This window comes from Chlamydotis macqueenii, chromosome 14 (assembly GCF_036417535.1).
Source record: "Chlamydotis macqueenii isolate bChlMac1 chromosome 14, bChlMac1.mat, whole genome shotgun sequence".
NCBI classification, from domain to species: Eukaryota; Metazoa; Chordata; class Aves; order Otidiformes; family Otididae; genus Chlamydotis; species Chlamydotis macqueenii.
In genome coordinates, this window is record NC_141569.1 from 14,758,497 (window position 1) to 14,781,017 (window position 22,521).

A 22,521-nucleotide genomic window follows, 5' to 3' on the forward strand; every position below is an offset into this window, starting at 1 on the left:
CTGGCCCCTCCTCTCACACCCTGCAACTCTGCTCCAGTTCCCAGACACACTTCTCAGTACCAGTTCTCAAAACCCTTCAAATCTTGTGTAATACAAAAAAACCAAACTTATTAAAAGCAAGGTTGTAAAGCACTGTGCTCTGACTAGCCTCTGTTATTGGGAAAAAAGAAGTACTCCTCATGCACAGCTGTAACAGAGAAGTAAGTTCAATGGTGATGACGGGACATCTGATAACAGTCACTGTTTGAGACAGGCATGTGGCAGCAGCCTGCGGGGAAAGGGCAGGGTAGAGGCAAGAAGGCCCTGGTGAGCAGACTCAAGCTTACTGTGGCAGAACCACCTCTAGCCATGGCTTAGACACAGCCTAAAGAGAAGCTGCTGGCACCTGCTGCAGCCTCTCTTCTATGAAAGTCACCTCAGGAGCTGCCCTGTGCGGGGAACTGCAGAACAAGAGCACGTAGACCAGGGGAGCCAACTGTTTGCAGAAGCTACTTTCTTGTAAGAATTATACCTCAGCTACATTTAGCAAGATCATTTTATTTGACAGACTGGTGATCTCAATTTCTTGAGCTGCTGCTCTTGGTACACCTTGCTTCTGAGAAGACCAGGCTTTTCCCCACCAACACAGCAGTGCAGACTGGAATCACGGTGTCCATCCACACAGTGCTTGTGCGCTTTCCCACTGCAGTCCTCCAGGCCTTGTACACAAACAACAAGTCACTTGGCCACAGTTTCACCCCCAAAATTGGAGATAATTTATTAAACTTTATCACTGACTGAAAAAGTCACTAATGTGTCTTATAATAAGTTAATGTTCTTAACAGAAAAACCCCAAGCCAGAAGTACTGCATTTGCTCAGACTGAATAGATTTACTTTAACAGTATGGTACTCAATAGGTTCCCCTTCACAGAAGGGAGTTTTCAACCACACCACAACCCTCCGATTCTTCCCCACTGCTCACTCAGACAAAATAAACTCCTTGGATGGCAAATTAGCAGTCCAGCATCCCCCTCCCCTCCTCTGCAGGTCACAGCAAACATGCATCCAGCTTCACCTTTATCACCAGCAACAGGGAGCTGGCAGCAGACAGCGCGCGCAGCTTTACAGCCGTGGCCCAAGGCGTTCTTTCAGACACGCTGTCAGGGCAGAGGTCTCAGCCTGGCTCCTTCCAAGGTGCTAGCAAAGCAACCTGTGCAGCGTGACACTTCTCAAACCCACACAGCCCTGTGTGGACACAAGCAGGGCAAATCTGACAGCAGGGCAAATCTGACACCCGGCAGAGTGCTGAGGTGGCACACGTGGATGCCGCTCTCCCAGCGCCTCCTCTGAGGGAGGAACACCAGAACTTGCTCGCTCTGGTGACGCTGCGTTCATAGCTTCAACTTGATCCCACAGACAGCCTTTGTGATTCTGTTCTAAGGACAGGACAACAGAAATGCAAGTCCTTTAACAGAATGAAACTGCTAAAATAAAAAAAAGTGTCCAGGTATCCTTCCCCTTTCCACAGCCCTCACCTTACACAGCGCTCCCACGAGCCTGGCTCCCCCAGGGCTCACTCAGTCAATTCTTGCCTTACACACAGAACACTTCTCACTCACTCTATGTTCCACCTTCTAAATTATTAGTGCTTATGTGAAGGGACAAACAATTCTAGAGACTTTTTGCAGCTGAAGCACCCACAACCCTGGACCCAGGCATGCAGCCTCCAGGAAGGGTCCCCAGATACAGGGTGTTAAAGCTGCACAGCTCCTCCTCCTCCTCAACTGAAGGCTCCTTGCAGCCAATGCATGAGCTCTGCAAGATTTCCAAGCAGGAGTCAGTGTCCTAAACTAATCTATTCAGAATATTTTGGGGGAAATCTTCTCAGATGTCTGCCTTTCACGCCTGCTCCCACACCCCCAGTCCTGCCACCAATTCACAGAAAAATGTCAGCAAGCAAGATCCAGAATGACAAAGCCTATGCGGTTGACCACGCATGCTCCCTGCTACCAGAAACGTCTCTCCCTTCTCCACTCGCCAGCTGCAGGGCGGGCGGCACTCCACACCACCGAACAGGGGGTCCCTCACACACCCTGGGAGGCAGGTGCAGCCTTCAGCAAGGAGAGTGACGGACCCACGCTCGCCGCAGCTATCGTGACGCTCTGGAAGCGCACAGCTCTTTGGTCATTAACAGCAGTCAAAGCCACCAGCACCACATCTCCAATCTGTAAAAACAAACTCTCAAGCCAGCCGGCTCCCCAAACCTTGCAGAAGCTGGCCCAGCCATCCACGTGACCAGAGAAACCAACAGGCTGGTTTGTTACTCAGCAACCTCTATCATCCTCCTGCTTCCCCTCTTCATCCTCTTCTGTTTCTGTTTTAATCTGGGCCACTCCGAGCCGATAGAGAGCATCGCGAATCACCACCTCCCCGGGCTGGCAGCTCTGTACGATCTCCTGGATCTGCCGATTCACGATTTCCCTGCTGGTGAGGAAGTCCACGAGGCGGTTGTAGAGGTAATAGTGCGTGGCGTTCTCGAAGGTGATGGGCCTTTGGCGGATGTTGCTCGTTTTGCTGTCGTTGATAGCAGCGATGATGGCGCTGTAAGGCTCCAGCTCTCGGCACAGGGAGATGCAGTGATGCCGAGCCGTTGGATCCCGGGGGCTGTTCTGCTCCGAACCTGTGTGAACGATTCGGCGTGCCGACGACTTGGTGATTGGGTGCTGAACAGAGTGCTCAGCCACAGTCACGTCCACGCTGTAGTGCTGGTCTAGCAGTTCAGGGCAGGATACGTACTGGGAGAGAAAGAGAGAGAGATGCACCAGGTAGAACAAGAAACAACTTCCCACAGCTAAGAAGAACAAGACAAAACTACCGTTCTGCTGAACTCCAACCAGCGCTATGACCCAGGACAGATGGAGGGCTATCTGATTCAGGCTTCCCCCAAATGCCACAAAGGTGGTTCCGTACACTCCCTTGTCACTTATATGCCCTCAGAGATAATCCCAAGGCACTAGCAACCCTCTTCCTCTACCACCTCTCAAGTAATAGCAGCAGTTTGAGAGAAGTGAGCTGCCGTGTCAAAATAAGCTACGTGCTCCAGAGTTCATGATTTGAGCTGTTACACTGCACTTTGAGCACAGCTCTTCCTATTAAAGGGTATGAACCTAATGCAATGCCCCAAGCAACACGTAACGCTTTCCGCTACGCTCAGAAGCTAAGCGCTGGCAAAGCTGTGAGTCAGGAGACACTCACCAGGTCAAATTATCCTGAAGTACAATGCAGGTTACTAATTATTTCTTTAATTTTAAATCTCACTTGAAACTTTTCCGTATTGGACTGACACAGCAGAGTGCAAAGGTGGACATAACTAACCGTTGGAGGATCCATGGGGTCAGAAAAGCAGCCCTGGTTTTTCCCCCACATCTGGGAAGTCAGGCCAGGACAGCAGACGTCTGCACACAGTGCCACTGAAGAGGCTGTATCAACAACATACACCGGAGGCCAATGACGCGAGGAAACCAACAGGTCCACATGATCCCGGGCATTCTCGGCTCTGACTATGTACTTTGAGCCACATACAACCTGGAAAGAAAAGGATTATCACCAAACAGCACAATAAAACTGAAAACTTACGGAAAACAATACAGTCTTAAAAAATTAAGCTTCCTTTCAGGTATTCCAGACGATAGAGTCACCAGTTACTTTCTCTGAAGATATTCTGTTTCCTCCTCACACACATTCACTTTGTCTTGCTCAGGAAGAGGTGATTTTCAACTCCACCTCAGCAGCAACATCAAAATCAGGCTTCAGATCGTCAATCTTGGAACCTCCTGCAGGACTGCTCACACTCCAAGCTCCCGACGCAGCACGTTTCATTCCCAGGGCCCACAGAGGCCCACTCCATTGCTTACATTTAACGACAGAGTTCCACATAGAGAACAGCAAGGTAAGAAAAAACACTGCTGACTCCAGCCTCCCTTACCTGATGTGGACACACTTTGTAGATTTTCCCTCCTGTGTGATGAGCAGAGGCTTGTGTAACACTTGTCCCATTCTGTACAAACTCATAAAGCGCCAGCAGGGAGTAGCAGAGCTGGTCCTAGAAAAGACAGGCCCCAGAGAAAGTCTGTAAGTGGCTACAATTAACGGACTCCTCCAGAGAGAGAGAAGGCTGCAGGCAAGGTCTCCTAAATGCTTGTTTGCACTTCATCCAATAACTTCCTAATCCCACACTCCGCGCAGTGCGGATGACAAGCAATTACACGATGCTGAGCCTGTGACAAGATAATTACAGGTTTCCTTTCTTCTAGCCCACAAAGGTTCAATTTATTTCACCATGTGTAAGTTATCCTATAATCTGCAGGCACTCACTTCTAACCCACCCCTGCCCTTTGTGCAGTCAGATGAGAAGTTAATTATCTAGGATAACAAGCGTGAATGAGGGGAAGAATGAAGACAGCTCCACTCTTGCAGGCTTGTATGTGGGCAAACAAACCATTACCTTTGTATCTGAAGCCTCCCAGGGGATGCCACACTGCGTCAGAAAGCTCTGCAGCTCTTCCTCACTGTAAGAGTTTATCAGCTCAAGCCTGAAGCTTTCTTCCTGAAGAAGCCTCACCAAGGCACTCCCATTACCTACAAAGGCAGGAAACAAGTCTCAGCACTCATTCTTGGGAATGGAAGTCACCAAAATAATTTCTTCTGAAGACTACAGAAGCAGAGGCTGCACAACTCACTCTCAGCAAGAAAAAGCCATAAGCAGTCCTATTTCCAAAGCGCGTCACAGTCTGCACTTCTTTTGAACCCTTCACTAGTGAGGTCACCAGAATGAGCCCAGCATAGCTGCAGACTCCATGAGCACTCGTCTACCCTGTTGTTTGTAATCTTTAAACGACTGGCTGGACTGACATGAGGGTAAACAAGTGACAGAAGAGCAGAGAGAAATGTGACTGCGGCCTTCGGACTGAGCAGCTCCAGGCTTACCCTTCACATCTCCTCCCTACTTCTCTGGAGTTCCACTTCCACGAAAGCCCACGTAGCCCCTCTGCAGCTCAACTCTCTAAAACAGCTGCAGCTCTGTCTGCAAAGCCAACTCATACACTTGTTGAGCTTGCAAAGTCAGTATTCCTTCTTATACCTAACACCTAAACCGTTAAGGGAACCGGGTGCTAACTAAATTTAGCTATCATACATCCGAGCTTACTCAGCTCATGGTTTCTTCTTACATGCAGTCAATGCCCTGGATATACTGAATGTTGACAACACTGATCAGGACTAATACATCCATCTCCAAGTCTCTTTTCAAGTTCTGTAAACCCCAGCGTTCTTGCCTTCTCTCAGCAGACACAATGCTTAAGGAGTCATGCAATCGTCCATTCTCAACTCTAAACATCACCAAAAGATCGAAGTCACTGCCATGTAAAGCACTCCATTAAGAAGCATAACCTCTGCAGTTACCTGGCACTGGCTGTGCATGTCTGTTCTTGTCCTTCTCAGTATTGACCACCATCGCTCCTCTCATCAGCGGAGGGAAGAAAGGAGCAACAATAGAGGCATCAAACTTTGTGATGGGGATGCTAGAAGGAAAAGCCATCTGCTCAATCACCTCCGTCTCCATTGTGGACCAGAAGTCTTCTACATTCACCTCACTTGATGGCAAGAATTCTGGCCAAGTAAACTAGAGAGAGCAAGAAACACACTGGTCAAATACAAATAACAACAATTCATTTGACAGTTTTGTGACAGGCTTACTCAAGGCATGAGGACTTCCCAGGAGAGTGCTCAGCCCAAATACAAGATGACTTCAGGCTCCCAGAGTTCCCCACAATCACTTTCTGTCTTGCGAGAATAAAAACCATTTATTTGACATAAAAGCCAGACATACTGCATAGTACCAGTAGGGCTTTGTCCCCCCCCATTAGAGAAGACAGCACCTCAAGGAAACTGCTGCTGGGAAAAAAGAAAAAAAAGAATGCCTTCATGTCAAAGGAAGAAGGCCAAGTTCAGCAACTTTCATCCAAAGTCCCTACTGTCTGAGGCTGCTGGACAAAAGCTGTGGTCCAGCGACAGAAGATCTTGTTTTCCCCAAACCATACATCAACACCTCTAAGAGGAAGTGCAGACATCACCACTCCAGCCACATCCTCTTGGACAGGCATCAGCAGAAAACTGCTCACAAAGGTCTCATGTAATTATCATGCATTACAAACACCAGAGTCAGCAAAAGTAATTATGATCTGCTTTGAACATGAACAGGATTTGAAGTTTGTGAAAAGCCTACCTCTATATTTTTCAGTGCCAGGACATTTTCCACATTCCTTTGGGCTATTTCCACCTTGGGGGTTATGCCACAGATTCCACAGATCATATCATTGTAATCCCGGACTGTGAGGCACTCAAAGGCCCAGTAGCCATTACACAGCAGTTCCTGGAGCTGAACTTGCTCATCAGGGCTCAGGCTTTTTTCTGAGAAGAGAACATGCCACTGTTACAACTTTCACTTCCTAAAGTCAGTGGAGAGGTAGTAAAACTCTCCTATGCAGAATAAAAACAAACCTGCCTTCCAGAGAACTGTTACAAAGAACTGGTCACAGAGGTACTGCTGGGTTTAGGAAGAGATTGAACAGAAACAGACCACACCAGAAGAGGTGAGTCACAACCTAACAATCATCAGCAGGTCACAGTTCGGTGTAAGTGTTATGGTAAAAAAAAACAAGAAAGAGAACTCACCAGTTTGCTCCTGAACAGAGTCGAGAATATTGCCGACAGCCGCTCTGGGATCCTCTCCAAGTTTAATGTGGTTTCGGATTGCGAACAGAAGATCCAAGCTCACTAGCAACTTGTTACCCACATTGAAAAGGCCTGCAGTTAAACCAAGACAGTTAACGTCTGTAGAGTTCCAGATCTTCCTCACAAATAAATACATTCCTTACTGATACGCAAAATACCCATATGAGTACGGGTCAGAGGATAATGGAAACAGCTGGATAGCGCTTCTGGGAGTGTTCCCTCTGCATGTGAGCAAGATGAGCTCCTTTCACAGACTTGCCTTTAAGTTTAAAAAGCTACAAGGAACCAATCCATCTCCTCAGCTCCATGCTGCCTTGCTGGAGGCCCACAGTGATGAGTCTCACTCGTCAACACTGAGAAACAGCACTCTGCAGGGATGTCTGACTACGGACAACCTGATCCAGTCGAAGATGTCCCTGCTCCTTGCTGGAGGGTGGACTAGATGACCTTTGAAGGTCCCTTCCAACCCAAACCATTCTATGATTCTATGATCTCAGGGGTTGCCTTGCAGAACTCCACATTTACTACTTACACAGAGGAGACCTACAACACTGAAGCGAGGCACGGTCTTCCTCATCAAAGCATTCATATGTATTTTTCTCAAAAATACAAATTTACTTGTAGAAGAAGCAGAAGAACAGTGCAAGTCAAAAATTAAAGTTTAATACACTGGGGCAGGGAATAGGCTTTTCTGTGCAAAGACAATGCTCTGACACAGTCCCACAGCTTCTAAAGGGTTTAGACTGTAGCCATGCTGTAAGTTGGTACGCTTACATTTTTCCTACCTGTGTAAATATCAGTGAAGCTATGGAGAGCCAGACACTGCAGGTTCAAGCACACTTTGACCTGAGCTGTAACCACCTGCAATCTATTAGCTGTCAGCAGCCAGCACTCCTGAGGACCAGCAAGGGAACTGTAACAGACAACAAAAGACAACACAGAGAGGCAAGTCAACAGGTTTTTCGGTCCAGTTCTGCAGTAACTTAAAATGTTGTAGTTGAGATCAGTTCATTAGTATGTTAGTCTTAAGCCAGTTCACATCACTTCACACCAGAATAAAAAAAATAATGTTAAATTTTAAAATTAATTCCCACGGCAGAGTCAGGTCACTGCTCACATTCCTTTAACAGCACTACAGCGCCTTTCCAGCTCCATCCACTGTGCAGACAGTATTTGAGAGGTGGAAAAAATCTAGGGCACCAGCTGCCCTGGGAGAAGCGTCAGCCCTAGTGCTATGGGGCAACAAATGGTGACTAGGAACACATTCTACATGACAGCCTGTCCCTGCACACACAAAGATTCAGAAAGGCCTGCTCCTCTACAGTACAGCTGCCGAGGAGGAAGTTCAGACAGGAAAATGCCAGTTGTGACCTAATGGCAGAAATATAGCTGTCCACCTGAGAAAAAAGGAATCACAGTCGAAGCCAGCTCCCTCCCACCGGCAGGCACTTAATTAGAGCCTACACAGGTGAGAGTCTCATTCCAAAGCAGCCCAGCATTGGAGCGAGGACTTACAACGCACAGGTTGGTAAGTCACAAGGTGAGGGACAGGATGGAAGATAGCACTGTTCTGCAAAAATTACCAAGTATAAAATGTGTCTCTGCTGGAAAAATCTCAATTAGTACCAGCCTGACCAAAGCAAACATCCTGAATTGGTATCAAGAAAATCTTTTTGGTTGAAGAAAGAAACACAACAGTAAAATACCCAACATCTTGCTGTAGGAAACACTTTAGCTCAGGCTTTCAGCAACAGGAAGATGTCTGTCAGACTCAGTGAGGAGATACCCTAGGGGCTTTTATACAAATCTAGTTAAGGTTAATTACCAGCCTATATGCTGGTAAATTTCTGAAAGTCCTTCAGGTTTCAATTTGGATATTTGTTTCAAAACAGGATTCACTCAAGCCCACACTAAGCCATGAAAAGAATGAAAACATCATAAGCAAAGAGATCCACACAGGAAATATTCACATCAGGAAGACAGAGAAATGGGGAAAAAAAAAAAAATCACATAATGCACATCTATAACCCCACAATTTTGCCTCTGTCAGCCTCAAAACATCAGGCTGGGAAACAAAGAAGGGATGACTAATGAAAAGATTCCATTTAAAGAAAAAAAAAAAAACAAACCACAACATCTAGACTTAACATTCACTCTTTGATCAAGCTCTCCTGCTGTATGGAAATGGTAACTATGACAAACTGCACTGCACAGGAGAAACAGAAACAGCTTATCACTAAGCAGCCAAACCCTTTCCACATACGTGTAGCTTATTCAGTGTCACTTACACCAGCTCCAGTACCGCGGGCTAAAGCAAATATTATTTCAGGCACACTTGTAACACAGAATATCAGCACGAGGTTGAAAGAGTCACAAGTCTAAAACAGAATCTTACTTCTGTCCCCCTTTGAACAACGGGCTGTTACACAGGAGGCACTGCGCAGACGGAGACTCGTAGTAGTTTGACCAGGAGGTCTGCTCTATGGTGACTGTCTTCTCACTCACGTTGGACAGGATGAGCCGCGAGCTGTTGAGTTCATGGATGAGCGTGAAGACCTCAGCCAGTTCTGATTCATTCTCTGGGATCTGCATTACCTTGCGCAGCAACTGCAGGGTGGATTGACGCTGGATCTCTTTCTGGGATGGGGTTAGGGGCTCACTGGTGTTCAGCACATCAGACTGACCTGGACTGACCTCCTGGAAAGAAAGTCAAACGCCCACATATTCAACCAGGCAAGCATGGGGAAGAAATATTAGGAAGCCCAAAGAAGTCATAAAAGGTAGCAGAACACAGTAACCTTTGTACGCAGTAGACTTGACTTCTACTCCACTGCCCAATCATTGACTCCAGACAGCAGGTTCAAGCCTAAGTTACTTCACCAAAAACACTTTATCACAGCCCAGCCTTTCAGGAACTCCTATAATACTGCTAAACCGTCACAGATCTCCCGCTAAACTGGAGTGTTAGTGCAGAGATGGAGGATCAAGAGGATGAGGACAACCATCAACAGGTATAAAAACACTTCAGTAATCCCGGCAATCATCAATGCTTCTCTCCACAAGTTATCAAACACATTTTCCTGCGTAACGTGCTCAGACAGCCAGGCCAGTCTGCACATCTCTCCAGAAGACAGAGAAGACAAGTGCTAAATGAGAGCTAGGGGCCGCGACGTACAGAATCCACTAATCAACTACAATTGATCAGCTATAGTCCTTAGACACCCCCCTCAACACACATACAGTGTCAAGACAAAATGCACAAGCACCAAAGAATCAAACTAAGCGGCTCAGAAGAACAGCGAGAACACAAGCAGGCTAATCTGTTTAATCACTTAAACTCTTCTGCCAACGTTTCAACCTGTTTTCCTGTCTCATCTCGCAGCGAGATAAACGGTCAGTCGAAAGCCCAGAGACAACAATGAACTGCGTGAGAGGAATGTTAAACACATCTAGAACCAGAAAATAAGAAAATGAGGAAGAGACAAGCCACATGCTACTCAAAATGCAAGCTGAGCTAAGTGCACTGCTGTTCCTTACACAGCTGCTTATGTGCGAGTTTCACACAGGCCATTTCACTTTGTTTGGGTTTTTTTAAAAAAAAAAACACTACATAAAGCTATGTTCTTCAAAACAAACAAAAAAAAAGCACAAGTGGAAGAATCCTATTACCAAACAAACTAAAATCTAGTCTGTCTATATGCTGAGTGGGCATTTCAGCTAAGAATAGGACAAGCTGTTTGTTTTGTTTTGTTTTTTTTTTTAAAAAAGAACCAACAATTCTGTAGGAGAAAAGCTAACCTTTGAAACTTCAAATGCAAAAAAATCCCCAACCAAACAAAAACCAGAATTCATTATTTACATCCATGTAGGACAGCAGACAACTGAAAAACATCTTTCTACAACATAAAAAAATACTACATGTAGAAATAAATTCAGGCTGGAAGTAACGTTGCACTACAAACCCCTAAAAATAGGAAGCTCTAGTACAAGATGTACTAACTCAACTGACATTAGCCATGAATTGGTCACAAAGCAGAGCATTCTTGGGAGTTTCTTGATGAAGTCTGAAGTTCAATAAAGCTGACACAACAAATGTGACTTCAGGGGTGATTTCCCCAGCATGCACTGACACATCGTAAGCATTTTTAAGCTACGGAGACATCCAGTGGTAGAACTGAGTGCAGTCTCACTCGCAGCCTGAAGCACCGCTGTTGCAGTGGTTGGACAGTACAAACACCCTCACAAGTATTTTTGATAGAACGTTATTCTGTTGGAAAAGCCCACCATCATGAAAAACAATTAATGTTCCCATGGGAACTTGCAGACTACGGTACTGTTCACCCCACAACAGCCATTTGATAAGACAAACCATTCTGAACCTTACCAGGGATTTTGCTGTTTTCTCAGCTCTGTCTTTGGCAAGATTGTATCCGCAGCTTGGACAGACCCGTGGCTTGTGCCTGTTTGTATACACGTAACTGCAAGAGGGGTTCTTGCATTTCCCTCTGCCACGTGATGTTGCCAATCCCAAATCCTGAATGACATAAAAAAAAGATGTTTGCTGACCTTGACTTTTAGATGCCAACAAGATTCTAGAAAAGTTGCTTGAATATCATATGCTTTTTCACCACTACAACACCTCATTTAAAGGTCCAATAGCAGGCCCTGTCACTTTGCAGAGAGTATTTTAACTGGCACTGAAACATTCTGGGCCCAGTTCCAGCGACCACAAACACACATTAAACTTATTCAGAAACCACTGACCCGCCTTGCTGAACTCAAGGAGGAGATGAGGATTATGCTAGGGCATGAACAAAAATCCAGTTCTTAACAAGGTCCCAAACGTGACTGCAACAGAGTGGAGTCACCCTGGATTAGGTCAGCAGATGACATACAAGGTATAGATTGTCTCATATTAAATATGAGATACATTTCTGCAAGTCAGTAAAACAAAAGTCGCAGAACAGTCTCATCCCAGAGACGACACTCCCCACAGCGTAAGTCAGACCATCTGAAAAATCCTCACCAAAGTTACGGTGCAGCTGTATTTGTAGGAAGGGAATATGTCCGGTTTGACCTCCACTACTTTAACCTGAGATGCTCTGCTGGTCAAAGCACTGTGGAGCTAGAGATTGAAAGCAGAAAAAAAAAACCAACAGCCATGAGACACCTAGTACTGAATACATACATCCTGTAAGCAACACTTACTAGCATTTTCTACCCCCCAAGAAATCAATTAATGTTAATTTGATATCAAAGGACTACAAGGCACTGTTTTGCACACTAAGGCATTACAATTCACATGGAAGTATTCCAACAGCTTGGCATACTCAGTCATATTTCACAGGCGGAAGACTCAGTATTGCATGTCAGACTATCAAAGCATTGGCAGATCCTCAAAACATCTTCTGGAAGTAGCTGGGATGTTCTCAAAGCAGCCAACAGAAGGACTGTCCAACAGCATCTATCAGCTCAGTTCCCACACTCAGCCCATCCAGCATTCATGCTGCATCTGAGCCAATTCATTAAAAACTCTCCATCACAGCCTTGTAAGGCTGCTACATTTTTATTCTATTTCTCACCACTCAGGTCATATCCCTCACCTGGGGAAAAAAAAAATCCAAATGAAATAACATGCATTTGAAGAACAAGCCATAGGTACCTTTCGCTCCTCATTACGTGGTGGCTGCAGAATTGACTGGCCCAGCTGTTTCAGCGTACTAGGCTTCAAGCCTGATGTTCTCACAGGGGAATGCTTGTCTTGAAGGAAGAAAAGGATGCAGCAGATTAGATAAGAGAAAACAGGTCCTGTTTCATTCTGACATCTTTGGTAAATGGCACCATAGGCATGACAGATTTTTCCTGAGCTTGAAATGACCCAAGCAGGTGTTTCACAGCCCATTTACCTGCGCTCTCAGTTAGAAAGAAAGTGCTTTTTTCTAGCATATGTCACCATCTCACTTCAGACATATCTTATTATTTGACAGAGACCACTTCAAAGTGGTGAGGAAAGACAACCCCTCCCAAAGCATACCAGAGAATACTGCTTTTACCGGTATTTGCAAAGGCCGGTCTGTTGCTAGGCGGCTCAGTGCTGGCTTCTCTCCCCACGCTGGCTGGCGCGGGCAGAATGGCTCGCATGGGTCTTGCTGCAGCCAGCAAGGAGGGCTTAGGTCTTGGTTTACTCTTTACTTCCTGTCCTTTGTGTGTAGCAGTTGGAGTGTCAATTCTGAAAAGACAAGAGCGACAGTTGGAAAAAAAAAAAAAAAATCACAGAGAGTTTCCCCCTCGGCCTCAATTCTTTTCTCTTCCCTGAACTGTGTTTTATTAGCACAACAATGACACCTACCGCAGTAGAAAGGAGAAACAGTGCTCATAATACATGTGCCCTGTGACTATAATTTAATTGTCACTTCAAAAAAAAAAAGTTAGCTCTGATGGACAAAACAATCTCAAAGGAACAATCCTGAACTGGCAGAAAACAGACAGTAAACAGAACAGGTCTTACAGGAAGCACTGCCAACAGCCTTCAGATTCTTGGATTAGTCCCATCAGCGCACAACAGACATCATACGCTCCCAGAACATATGGAAAGCTGACTCACCCCATTGGCTTTTTTGCAGAAGCATTTGGACTCGACACCTCAGAAGACAGTGGCACCCCCAGCCCTACGACATCTTTTTCTGCCTTCTCCAAAGAAGAGTCTCCTTGCCGTTGGCTCTCCTGACCCAGCATCACTCCAACAGCACTCCCTCTGTCTTCAGGAAGCATGTTGTTGGCAACGATGTGAGCCTCAGAGATGATCACTTCCTCCCACTCCGTCTCCTGCATTTGCCCTCCAACAGGCACAGCATTCAGCAGCTGGCTGACCGCTTCAGAGCTTTCCAGGGCAGACTTGGAGGTGCTCTCACTAACAGCTGCTGGTTCTGCAGATACTGACTGTTGACCTCTTTTAGCTGCTGGAGTTTTGAGAGAGGTGCCTGAACTTGGCTCAGATTTACTTTTTGGTTGCTTTTCCTGGAAACGGAGAGATAGTCACGTTTCAGAGCTTTAGGCTTTCACAGATAAGTAAGTTCCCTTCACACATGCCAGGCTTGCCACAGCCTACTTAATGCTGGATCAGAACAACAAAATCCTAAGTGCTTAAGCAGTAAATTATATGAGAGCAGAAAGACATCATCTCCCTGTTAACATTTTATCCAGCCTCCTGGCCCTTCCTGTATTGTTTTTAGACACTGTTTACTTTGAAGAATCAGTCTTTCTTAAACTCCCTCAAAGATCACCACTAGCATCAACATCACAAACTCACCCACCACCCTCTGTAACAAGGACCCATCTCCTCCACTCCCCTTTCATAGCTTCAGCTCTCTGACGCTGTCTGTTCTTCCACGCTACTGAGGAATCAAAGGGAGCTAGAAAGAGAACTTGTATCTTTTGGATACGCGCATTCCGAAAAGCCTGCATTTGAGCAAGTCAGGAAACAGATAACTACTTAGGAAGGTTTTTGGCCTTTAAGAAAAATGTCACCTGCAAGACTAACGGTACAGAAGTCACGTATTGGGGTCAATGAAGGTACAATGTAATACACAAAAAGATATCGGAAATGGAATCAAGTTTCTGGTATGATAAACACATTAATTCTAAGCTCTCTACAGCGTTCGTATGCAGAAGGATAATCTACATTTTTAAAACTAGACATCTTCTAGCCTAGTCACTTTTCTTTCTACAGAACAGGAAGGTATGCATATATTTAGTTTCAGTTCTAGTGATGTTATTACCAGTTAAAAAAAAAAAAAAAAAAAAAAAACACACACAAAACTGCTGGTGCATGTTTTTCCCAAGGCATGACACCATAAAAACAAGTGAAACTGTTTATGCAAAAGTGTTCCCAGAAGAGCATAATAAAACTGAAAGTCAGAAAGAAAATTCCCTCTAAAACCTTCCAGTAACAATCAATGTAGGATCTAACAGGAGCAGGCACACCATATTCAGGCAGAAACATGTTTTTGCAGTTAGCCATCTACCTACTTCAGGTTTACAGAATAAAAGCTAAGATGCCATCATCACTATTTGTATCCTACCACGCAGAAAGCCCATACATCAGCTCAGACACTACAGAGTTTGTGAGCTATGTACGAGTTCTCGCCCCTAAATGTTTAATGCATCTAGACACAAAACAAAGGGGGTTCAGAACAAATCCACATGAAGCCACTGAATGTCAATGCAAATTTTCACACTGAGAACATCCTTTAACTTGTGCCTGAGGAGCCTTGTTTCAGACAGAAATTTAACGAACGCATATCTGTTCAGAGCTGACTAATTACCATGCCAAGGTTTGAGCAAGTGGTTTTTGCTGTACACAGCTAGTAGAGATGCCAATAACTTGAGCAGAGTAAGTATCACGTGGAGAAAGACTTTTCCACTCAAACTTCACAACTCCGCCAACACCTGGGAATTTCCTTCCAGTCAAAGGTCAGAACACCACGAATGATCAGACACGCAGCCATAACTCAACAACACCCAACAGCACTTCAGCTTCTACCAGATCAACTCTATCAGCTAGCTGCCAGAGGATCACATACCCACCGCAGTTGAGAATTGTTCCCTGTTTCTGTTGAAAAAACGATGTTGAAAGCCCACAGAAAACCTCAGTTTGTAGAACAACTTCAGATGCAGGTAAATTACCACAAAACAAATGGTTCAGCAAAGTTCCTGAGCTTAGCTAGGGCTGTAGCAGGAGGAACAGGCAACGCCTCCCAGTCACAGGAACTATAATGCAGGCAGAGGGCCAGAAGAATGTGTATCCTCTCCATGAGAGCGAATCACAAAATGCAGCCTCATCTACTCTGACTGATACCATTACCAGTGGCATCTTGACCCACGGTGTGGCGACTTCAGGTCTATCTCACCTTGGCAAGTGTCTTCTGCAATGGTGACTTGCTCCAGCACAAGCACTGGAACACAAGTGCAGGGATCAATTCTGGCATATCTGACCTCCTGTACTAGATCTACAGGTCTAGAAATATCACAGGCATTCACAAAACCACAACTTTTGGTCTGAAAATCAGGGAAGGAAAGGCAAATTTACCTTTGGGATCCATTTCCCTCCCAGGAAGTTCCCACATGCTGGGCATTTTGGTGGCTTATGCCTGGTGACATAAGTGAAGGAACAGCCAGGATTGGTGCAATTTCCATGTCCCCTGCGAGTATAGGTTGTAGTCTGAAATGAGAGATGTCAAGAATGTCTCTATAGAGCTGAAAAACACAAAGCTGTGCTCTTCGCCCCCCTTTTCCCTCGTAAGCACTTTCCAAATGTTCTTCAGCAAACCACCAGCTCTCCACTATTATTCCTTTGACTGATCAACCACCACGCAGCTGCATCAGTGAGTCGCACCGTAACAGCTCTTAGTGTAAATGCTCAAGACCCTTCAGTACCACCACAATTCAGATCAAGTTGCAGAGATGAACAATGTGTATATAACCTACTGGGGAAACTAACCTTGCATTTACAGTGATGTAACAACTCTCCAATGAATATGAAAAAGTCATAATAAAACGGTATAAAAATGATTCAAACAGCAGGCCACAGTGAGGCTAGGTGTGATTAATAGACTCCATCAAGGGGGTGGTGAGACTTGAAGACAAGTACTCACGATGTAGAGTCAGTTTTCATCAGTAATTTTTTGTTTTATGCAGTGGTCAAGTACTCCCTGGTGCTTTACTGTAACTTCCTAGAAGCCACTGTAAAGCCAGCAGCACCATCAGGCACTCTTCATAAAGACAACTAAAGCGGAACCTGCCATCTTCACCAGCATAACCGCACCGACACAGAGTTTTTGTCAGTGCAGCACTTCTCAATATTCTGTACTCAACAGTCCCGAGGGAGCTGTTGTGCCATAAGTCCCTAAGTGAGTATGTTTTTTTTTCTAGAACTGCAAGTGCTGCTGTCAAAGAAATGAGACAGTTTCAGCTGGGCATTTCTCCTCAGGAACAAAAACCTGAGGTATTTCCATTCTCCCTAAGACACCTGGAGGAACAGCATGCTATGCACCACTATAAATATCTGCAACGTTCCACCAGCTGGAAGCATAGAGGACCTGGAAAACAGGATTTTATGCTAGCTTACACAACACAAGGAGCTGCAGTGCTAACTGTACAACGAATTCCTACAATGACGACACAAATACAGACAGCTGGAGTGGTAAGATTAGAGAAATTCTTCCTTGTGTAACGGGGCGCGCAACCTTTACGTGGGTTCTCAAATCCTCAGGTCCCTGTTCCTCTCCTGGCACGTGGCCAAAGCGACAGCCACCTGTGAGACTGAGAAGCTCACATGTTCCTGGCACAACAGCAGATTCTTGCCCTGAAAGGGATGGACACTGACATTTTATGAAGACAAATATGCATCCAAGTACAGGATGCAGATGGCTACACAGACTCTGAAAAGGGCAACACAGAAACTGCTGTTGGCTGTGTGTTCTGATAGCATTACCTACTCCATCTGTTTCCAAGAACTCCTTGAGGAAGAAGGCAGCAGAAACAGGCCCATATAAAACAGTCTAGGAAGTCAGAGACACTCCCCCTGCATTAGCATACACAAGGCATAAAACTAGGGACAAGAAATATATCAACTGACAAGATGAATCCAGGCTGGATTATCTTTAAGAACTGAATCATTATCAAACCTTTCTTACTCTAACATCTTTAAGACAAACCTACAGTAATACATCCATACCTTAAATACTACACAAGACTGAATTTCTTACCAATTTAATTGACGCTGGGTTCTCCACAACAGAATGAGCTGGCAAAGGTAACATAATAAATTGTGTAGCGGGTGTGGAGGAGCTACTCTCTTCGGTATCCTAAAATGAAGCAAAAGGGAAAATACATGCAGAAAATGAGAGACATGGTGACCTGTGTCCCACCCTCTCATGAACGCTACCATTGATCACGTCTCAAGGACTGATGAGACCAGAAGGCAGGAAAGAAGAGCAATCATTTCAAAAGCAACAGCCTCACCAAGTCTACTCTGAAAATTACCAAACTCTTCACAGCTTGCAATTGATAACAGCAGATTCAGTTCTTCACAGTAGAAGGTTTTCTATAACTGATCCCTAACACCTCAACTTAAAAGGACTCCCTTCTACCTCTCTGCAACCAAGAAAACAGCTATCAGGAGCACAGACATAGCATTTATTCTCCCCAAAAATCTTGCAGCCCAACTGTGGAACCCACCCCGAGTACTGTTGTAAGAAATAATTTTGAAAAGCCTCAAGCAGGTTTTATCAGCAGACGACAGAGTCAATCTGCAAGCAGAGATGCTGTAACCACAGAGTTACAAAAGTTGCTCTTTCCCTCACTGCTGGGCAATACAGGATCTCCTGCAGCCACCAAGGATCTCAAGTAAAATGCATTAAACAGCACTTGAGATGCTGACAGGAGGCTGAGTGCCGCTAGAAGAACTTACCCTCCCAGTCACCACGGTCACCACAGACACACCATCTGAAACCTGAGGACGGGCCACAGCGATGCTCCCGTTGGAGATGTCTGTAGAGCCGCTAACTAGAGTCTCTTCAATAACCACCCGAGCTGTTTGATACGGTTGTCCTTCTATTTCCAAAGAAGCCTCATCCAAGAGGATATCTCCAGCCACTTTCTCCGTCACGGGCCCGACGTAGTGAGGGAGAACCTCTGACGCAACCACCTCTTCCACAGCGTCGGGCTGACCAAAGGAAGCAGTCTCTTCTGCTAGTCCCTCGATAGCAATGCACTGCTCAGAAATGCCAACGTGGCTCGAGTTCACAGAAAGGATGTTTTGCACAGCGTCACGGGAGACATTTGTGATATTAGTGGAAGCCGTTAACCCTTCAGATGCTGCCTGACCCTGTGTCACACACAGTTCCAGTGATTGCCTGCTCCTGTCCTCTTGAAGAGTGGTTTTGGGAATAATTATATAATCTGAACGAGGAAGGATCTTACGGAAACCTGGAATGTCTGGAACTACTGCAGTGCGAGTGGACACCTTGGAGTTCTGTGGGCAAAAGCAGAGTATGGAATAAATGAATACCGGAAAAGGAAGGGATTCAGTTCTCAGTCTTGCTGTTTCAGTGCTTAAAGTTCAAATGGTTTCCTCAAGTAGTTTACTGGAAATTTCTCCACATGACAGAGCTGGCAGCATCCCTCTCAGTCCTGGTTCTATCACCTCCTTTACCATTAATCACCCTGATGACATGACACAAAAATAACTACCATCCCCGTCAGCCGGTAGGAGATACCCATCTTGAATTTCAAAACACTACCCCTTGACTGAACAGGGGGCAAAAGGAAGGGGCAGTGGCCTCATGCATTGCTGCTTTACAGGCTGTCCTAAGCAGAAATACAAACTGGAATCTACAATTAAATGATTCTCCCCCACACAGTGCTGTGTAAGCAGATAAGCGCCTCTCTCTTCACAGAAGTGCCAGAAAGATGACTTACCGGGTCCAATCCCTCTTTCTCTAGCTTAGCTTTCTCCAAGTAATAGCTTTTTTCAGCTACACTGAGCAACCTCCAGCTCTCACTGATCTTTTTGTTGATTTCAGATTGAGGGAGGTGAGGGAGCTCTTGCTGTACTTTCAAGTAAATATCGTAATAGTAGAGGAGGTACGCAGATCTGAAACACAACCAAAACTGAAATGTTAATGGCATTCTACACCAATTCCTTTGAAAAAAGAAATCCACAAGGGTTATGTTTGCCTCAAGGTCAAACGACAAGCATGTTATGTTAAATTCTACGTGTAAATGCATTTTTTAACCAAATGAAAATTACGATTCTAAGGAAAACCTCTGCAGTAAGGAGAAAGAGCCTAAGGCAAACTATTCTGGAGCACACAAACTTTAGATTAAGCAACAGTAGCACCCATAAAGCCACGGATATCAGAGCAGGCCCAGTGGTCAAGCTGATTTTTTATATATGATATTGAACACTATGAAGTGTTCCAAGTGCACTACAAAATTCATTCGTATCAGAAAAGAGGGAAACCTTCTCCTATACCTTACACGGGAGCTAAATGAAGACAGAATGAACTTACCTAGGCTTTTTGGCTTTTTCTCCATGATCGCCAGTGCTTTTATATTTCTTTTTCTTCTTAGATGGCACCGGTGACGCATAAGTGTAAGTGCCCTCTATTTCCTCCATTACCACAGTTACTTCAGTGCCATCATATGGAGCCTCCATTGCTAAAAATACGTATTTTATATTACGCACTCGCCAAGTTAGACATTTCTCCAAACAAAGACTGCGCTTAACCACCTTTGTAAACTGGCAATATCATTGGCATGTAAGTTCAACATAAATTAACCAAGATAACTACCTGTCAGCTATTTCTCTATTTTCAGAAGGAAACACCTTTATTACTAAGGCCCCCACACCACCATTTTAATGCAGACAGACTGCATCTGCCCTTAAAAGCTGCAGTTCCCCAGGAAGCTCTCAGGTAAGTTTGGCAACCTGCAAAGAGCCTTACTCCCAGCAAGCAGCTGCCCAGCTACAAGATACCACGGCCACACGCTCACAAAAGCCAGGCCAGAGGCTGAATAAGCACGGAAACCTCATAATCCTCTTATCTGGCAGAAGATGCCCAGGGCTCCTCGCTTAACAGCGATGACAGCTCCTCCGGGATGGAGGGAGACAGGACACGGGAAGCCTCAGGGCACAAAAGGCAACTGTGCCTGGGCTGAGGTGCAGCCCACGCACGACCCGCAGCTCGGCCCCACGCAGTCACTAATCCCGGGCGAGCCAGACCCCGTTAAACCGAGCTCCCGTCTCCCCCACAGCGCCCGAGGCGAAGGGGAGCTGCGGGGCCCCCTTCGGCCCCGGGGAACCTTCCCCTCTCACCCCAAGGAAAGGCCCTGGCGCCTCGGCCACTCACTGTGCAGCACCGGGGACGAGCGGTCGGGCAGGCAGCGAGCTGTGGTCACGTCCCGGCCGGGGCGCGGCGGCGCGGAGGAGGCAGCGGCGGAGCTAGGGGCCAGCCGCATAGAGGAGAGCGGGCGGGCGGGCTAGGCGGGGCGGGCAGCCCCGGCATGCTGCGCCGGCTGCCAGGCCGGGCCCGGGCCGCGGGGCGGGGCGGGGCGGATCGGGGCGGGAACAGCACCGGTCCCCGCGCCGCGGCGGCCGAACCCTCCCCTCGCCGCTACCGGAAGCACCGGCGGCAACAGCGTCCGGGTCGCGGCGTGACGGCTAAAGGGGCGGGGCCACACCGTGAGCAGGAAGCGGTGCGGGACGGTGGCCGGGAGGGGTCATTCATTTCCCGCCTGTGCGCGGCGCCCCCTGGCGTTGTGGCGGGAAGGAGTGCGCGGAGGCGGAGAGGCCGCGCGCGCGGCCGCTGTTCCCGCCGTTTCTCCTCAGGGCGGTGCGGGGAGGCGGGAGCTGGTTAATTAGGGCGCAATTAGCGAAGGGTTGCGGCCGCTGGAAGCCGGGAGTGCGCTCTGCAGGAGCAGCACCGCGTTCTCGCGTTCCGCAGTGGTGCCAGGCGGGACTTTGGTCCGGCTTTCCGCAGCTTTTCACCCCCCAGGTCCCCTGGGAGCAGCAGGCACAGGCCTGGCCGCTTCCCCTCGTGAGGCGGGGAGGCTCCAGGGCGAAGCTCTGCTCCTTGGTCAGCCCGGTGGTGCTGTCGGGCCCCCTTCTCGCTGCCGGTGATGAGGCAGGTGAAGTGGCAACCCGAAATTCAGATCCCGCTGCAAATCCAAGAAATCTCAGTGCCACTCGGCTAAGGTGGCTGGCTGCCCCGCAGCCAGCTGGTTGTGAGGCCAGCCAACTCGGCACAAGACCCGCCAGAGATCTTCCTGCCAGGAAATGCCATATTGTCCTGCACACAACAGCCACTCCAATTACTGATGGGATCTTTCGGTCCCAGCTTTTGTTTACCAACATTTCTCACTAGTTTTGAAGAATGAAAGCTTCCACACATGACAAAGTAATTGTTTTCTCAGCTTATAGGGCCCTGTGCCCATAACCCCCTTCCTTTGAACCTTTTGGAAAGCAAGATACTGTGCAGCTATTGCTTTAACATGTTTTTTGAATTACAAATTTTGGCTTGTTTTTTGTATTCATGTCTATTTCTGTGTTTTACATCATGACTTCTAACTTTAGATAAATGTAAACCACATCTATCTTGTGTCTTCTCAGATCTCGAAGGAGCAGAATAAAGGCTCCTCTTGTCTAGTAAGTCATTAATAAAACCCACAAAGCAGTGATATGAAAGCCAGTATTAAATCTGCAACCAGTTATTTATTCTCCTGAAGTCCTGCAGCCATTTATGTGCTTTGCTAGTGTTTATGTGCGGTAATTGGTGGCAAACTGTTCTGTGTCAAACACTGTGCAGCTTCATCCAACTCATGTACTTTACCAAAGCTCCATGCTTTCCTTTGGATCAAAATACAACTGCTAGAATTTTGTTGGAATTACTACCTAGCCAAATATTTGGGGGGGGGGGGGGGGAAGGCTGATTGGCTTCACAGGACTAATGAACAATTGAAAAAATAATTTATGAGAAAAAGACTTGAAGGAAAGCAGCCATGTTTCCCTTGTTGTTCATGGAGGAGTTTCTCATGACGTGCGTGCTGTCGATGGCGTTAGAAACTCAAAATCTTTCCTAAATTGGGCATTTTGACTCTTGCATGGTGTTCTGGTTTTGTTAGTGAGGGGGGCCTAAGGTGGCAGCTTCTGTAGGAAACTGCTAGAAGTCGCTCACCTTTGTTCAGTG

The 22,521-nt window shown here is 46.4% G+C and overlaps 1 protein-coding gene across 2 annotated transcripts; it reads right to left on the reverse strand.

Moving 5' to 3' along the window:
• Positions 1-520: 520 nt before the first annotated feature.
• HMGXB3 (HMG-box containing 3) lies at positions 521-20,881 on the reverse strand. Of its 2 annotated transcripts, none has more exons than XM_086759004.1 (20): positions 20,686-20,881; positions 19,846-19,993; positions 19,253-19,427; positions 18,243-18,806; positions 17,539-17,637; positions 15,861-15,992; positions 13,377-13,789; positions 12,826-13,001; positions 12,435-12,532; positions 11,799-11,897; positions 11,157-11,306; positions 9,168-9,466; positions 7,558-7,685; positions 6,713-6,844; positions 6,264-6,448; positions 5,441-5,660; positions 4,485-4,618; positions 3,966-4,082; positions 3,356-3,565; positions 521-2,775 (listed from the first exon to the last, which is right to left on the reverse strand). In XM_086759004.1, the coding sequence occupies exons 1-20, from the start codon at positions 20,792-20,794 to the stop codon at positions 2,305-2,307; spliced, it is 4,059 nt and encodes a 1,352-aa protein (XP_086615130.1). In that variant the 5' UTR covers positions 20,795-20,881; the 3' UTR covers positions 521-2,304. The 2 variants fall into 2 exon arrangements, with proteins under 2 accessions (XP_086615130.1, XP_086615129.1); XM_086759003.1 differs by having other exon boundaries at positions 9,168-9,469.
• Between the last annotated feature and the right edge of the window lie 1,640 nt (positions 20,882-22,521).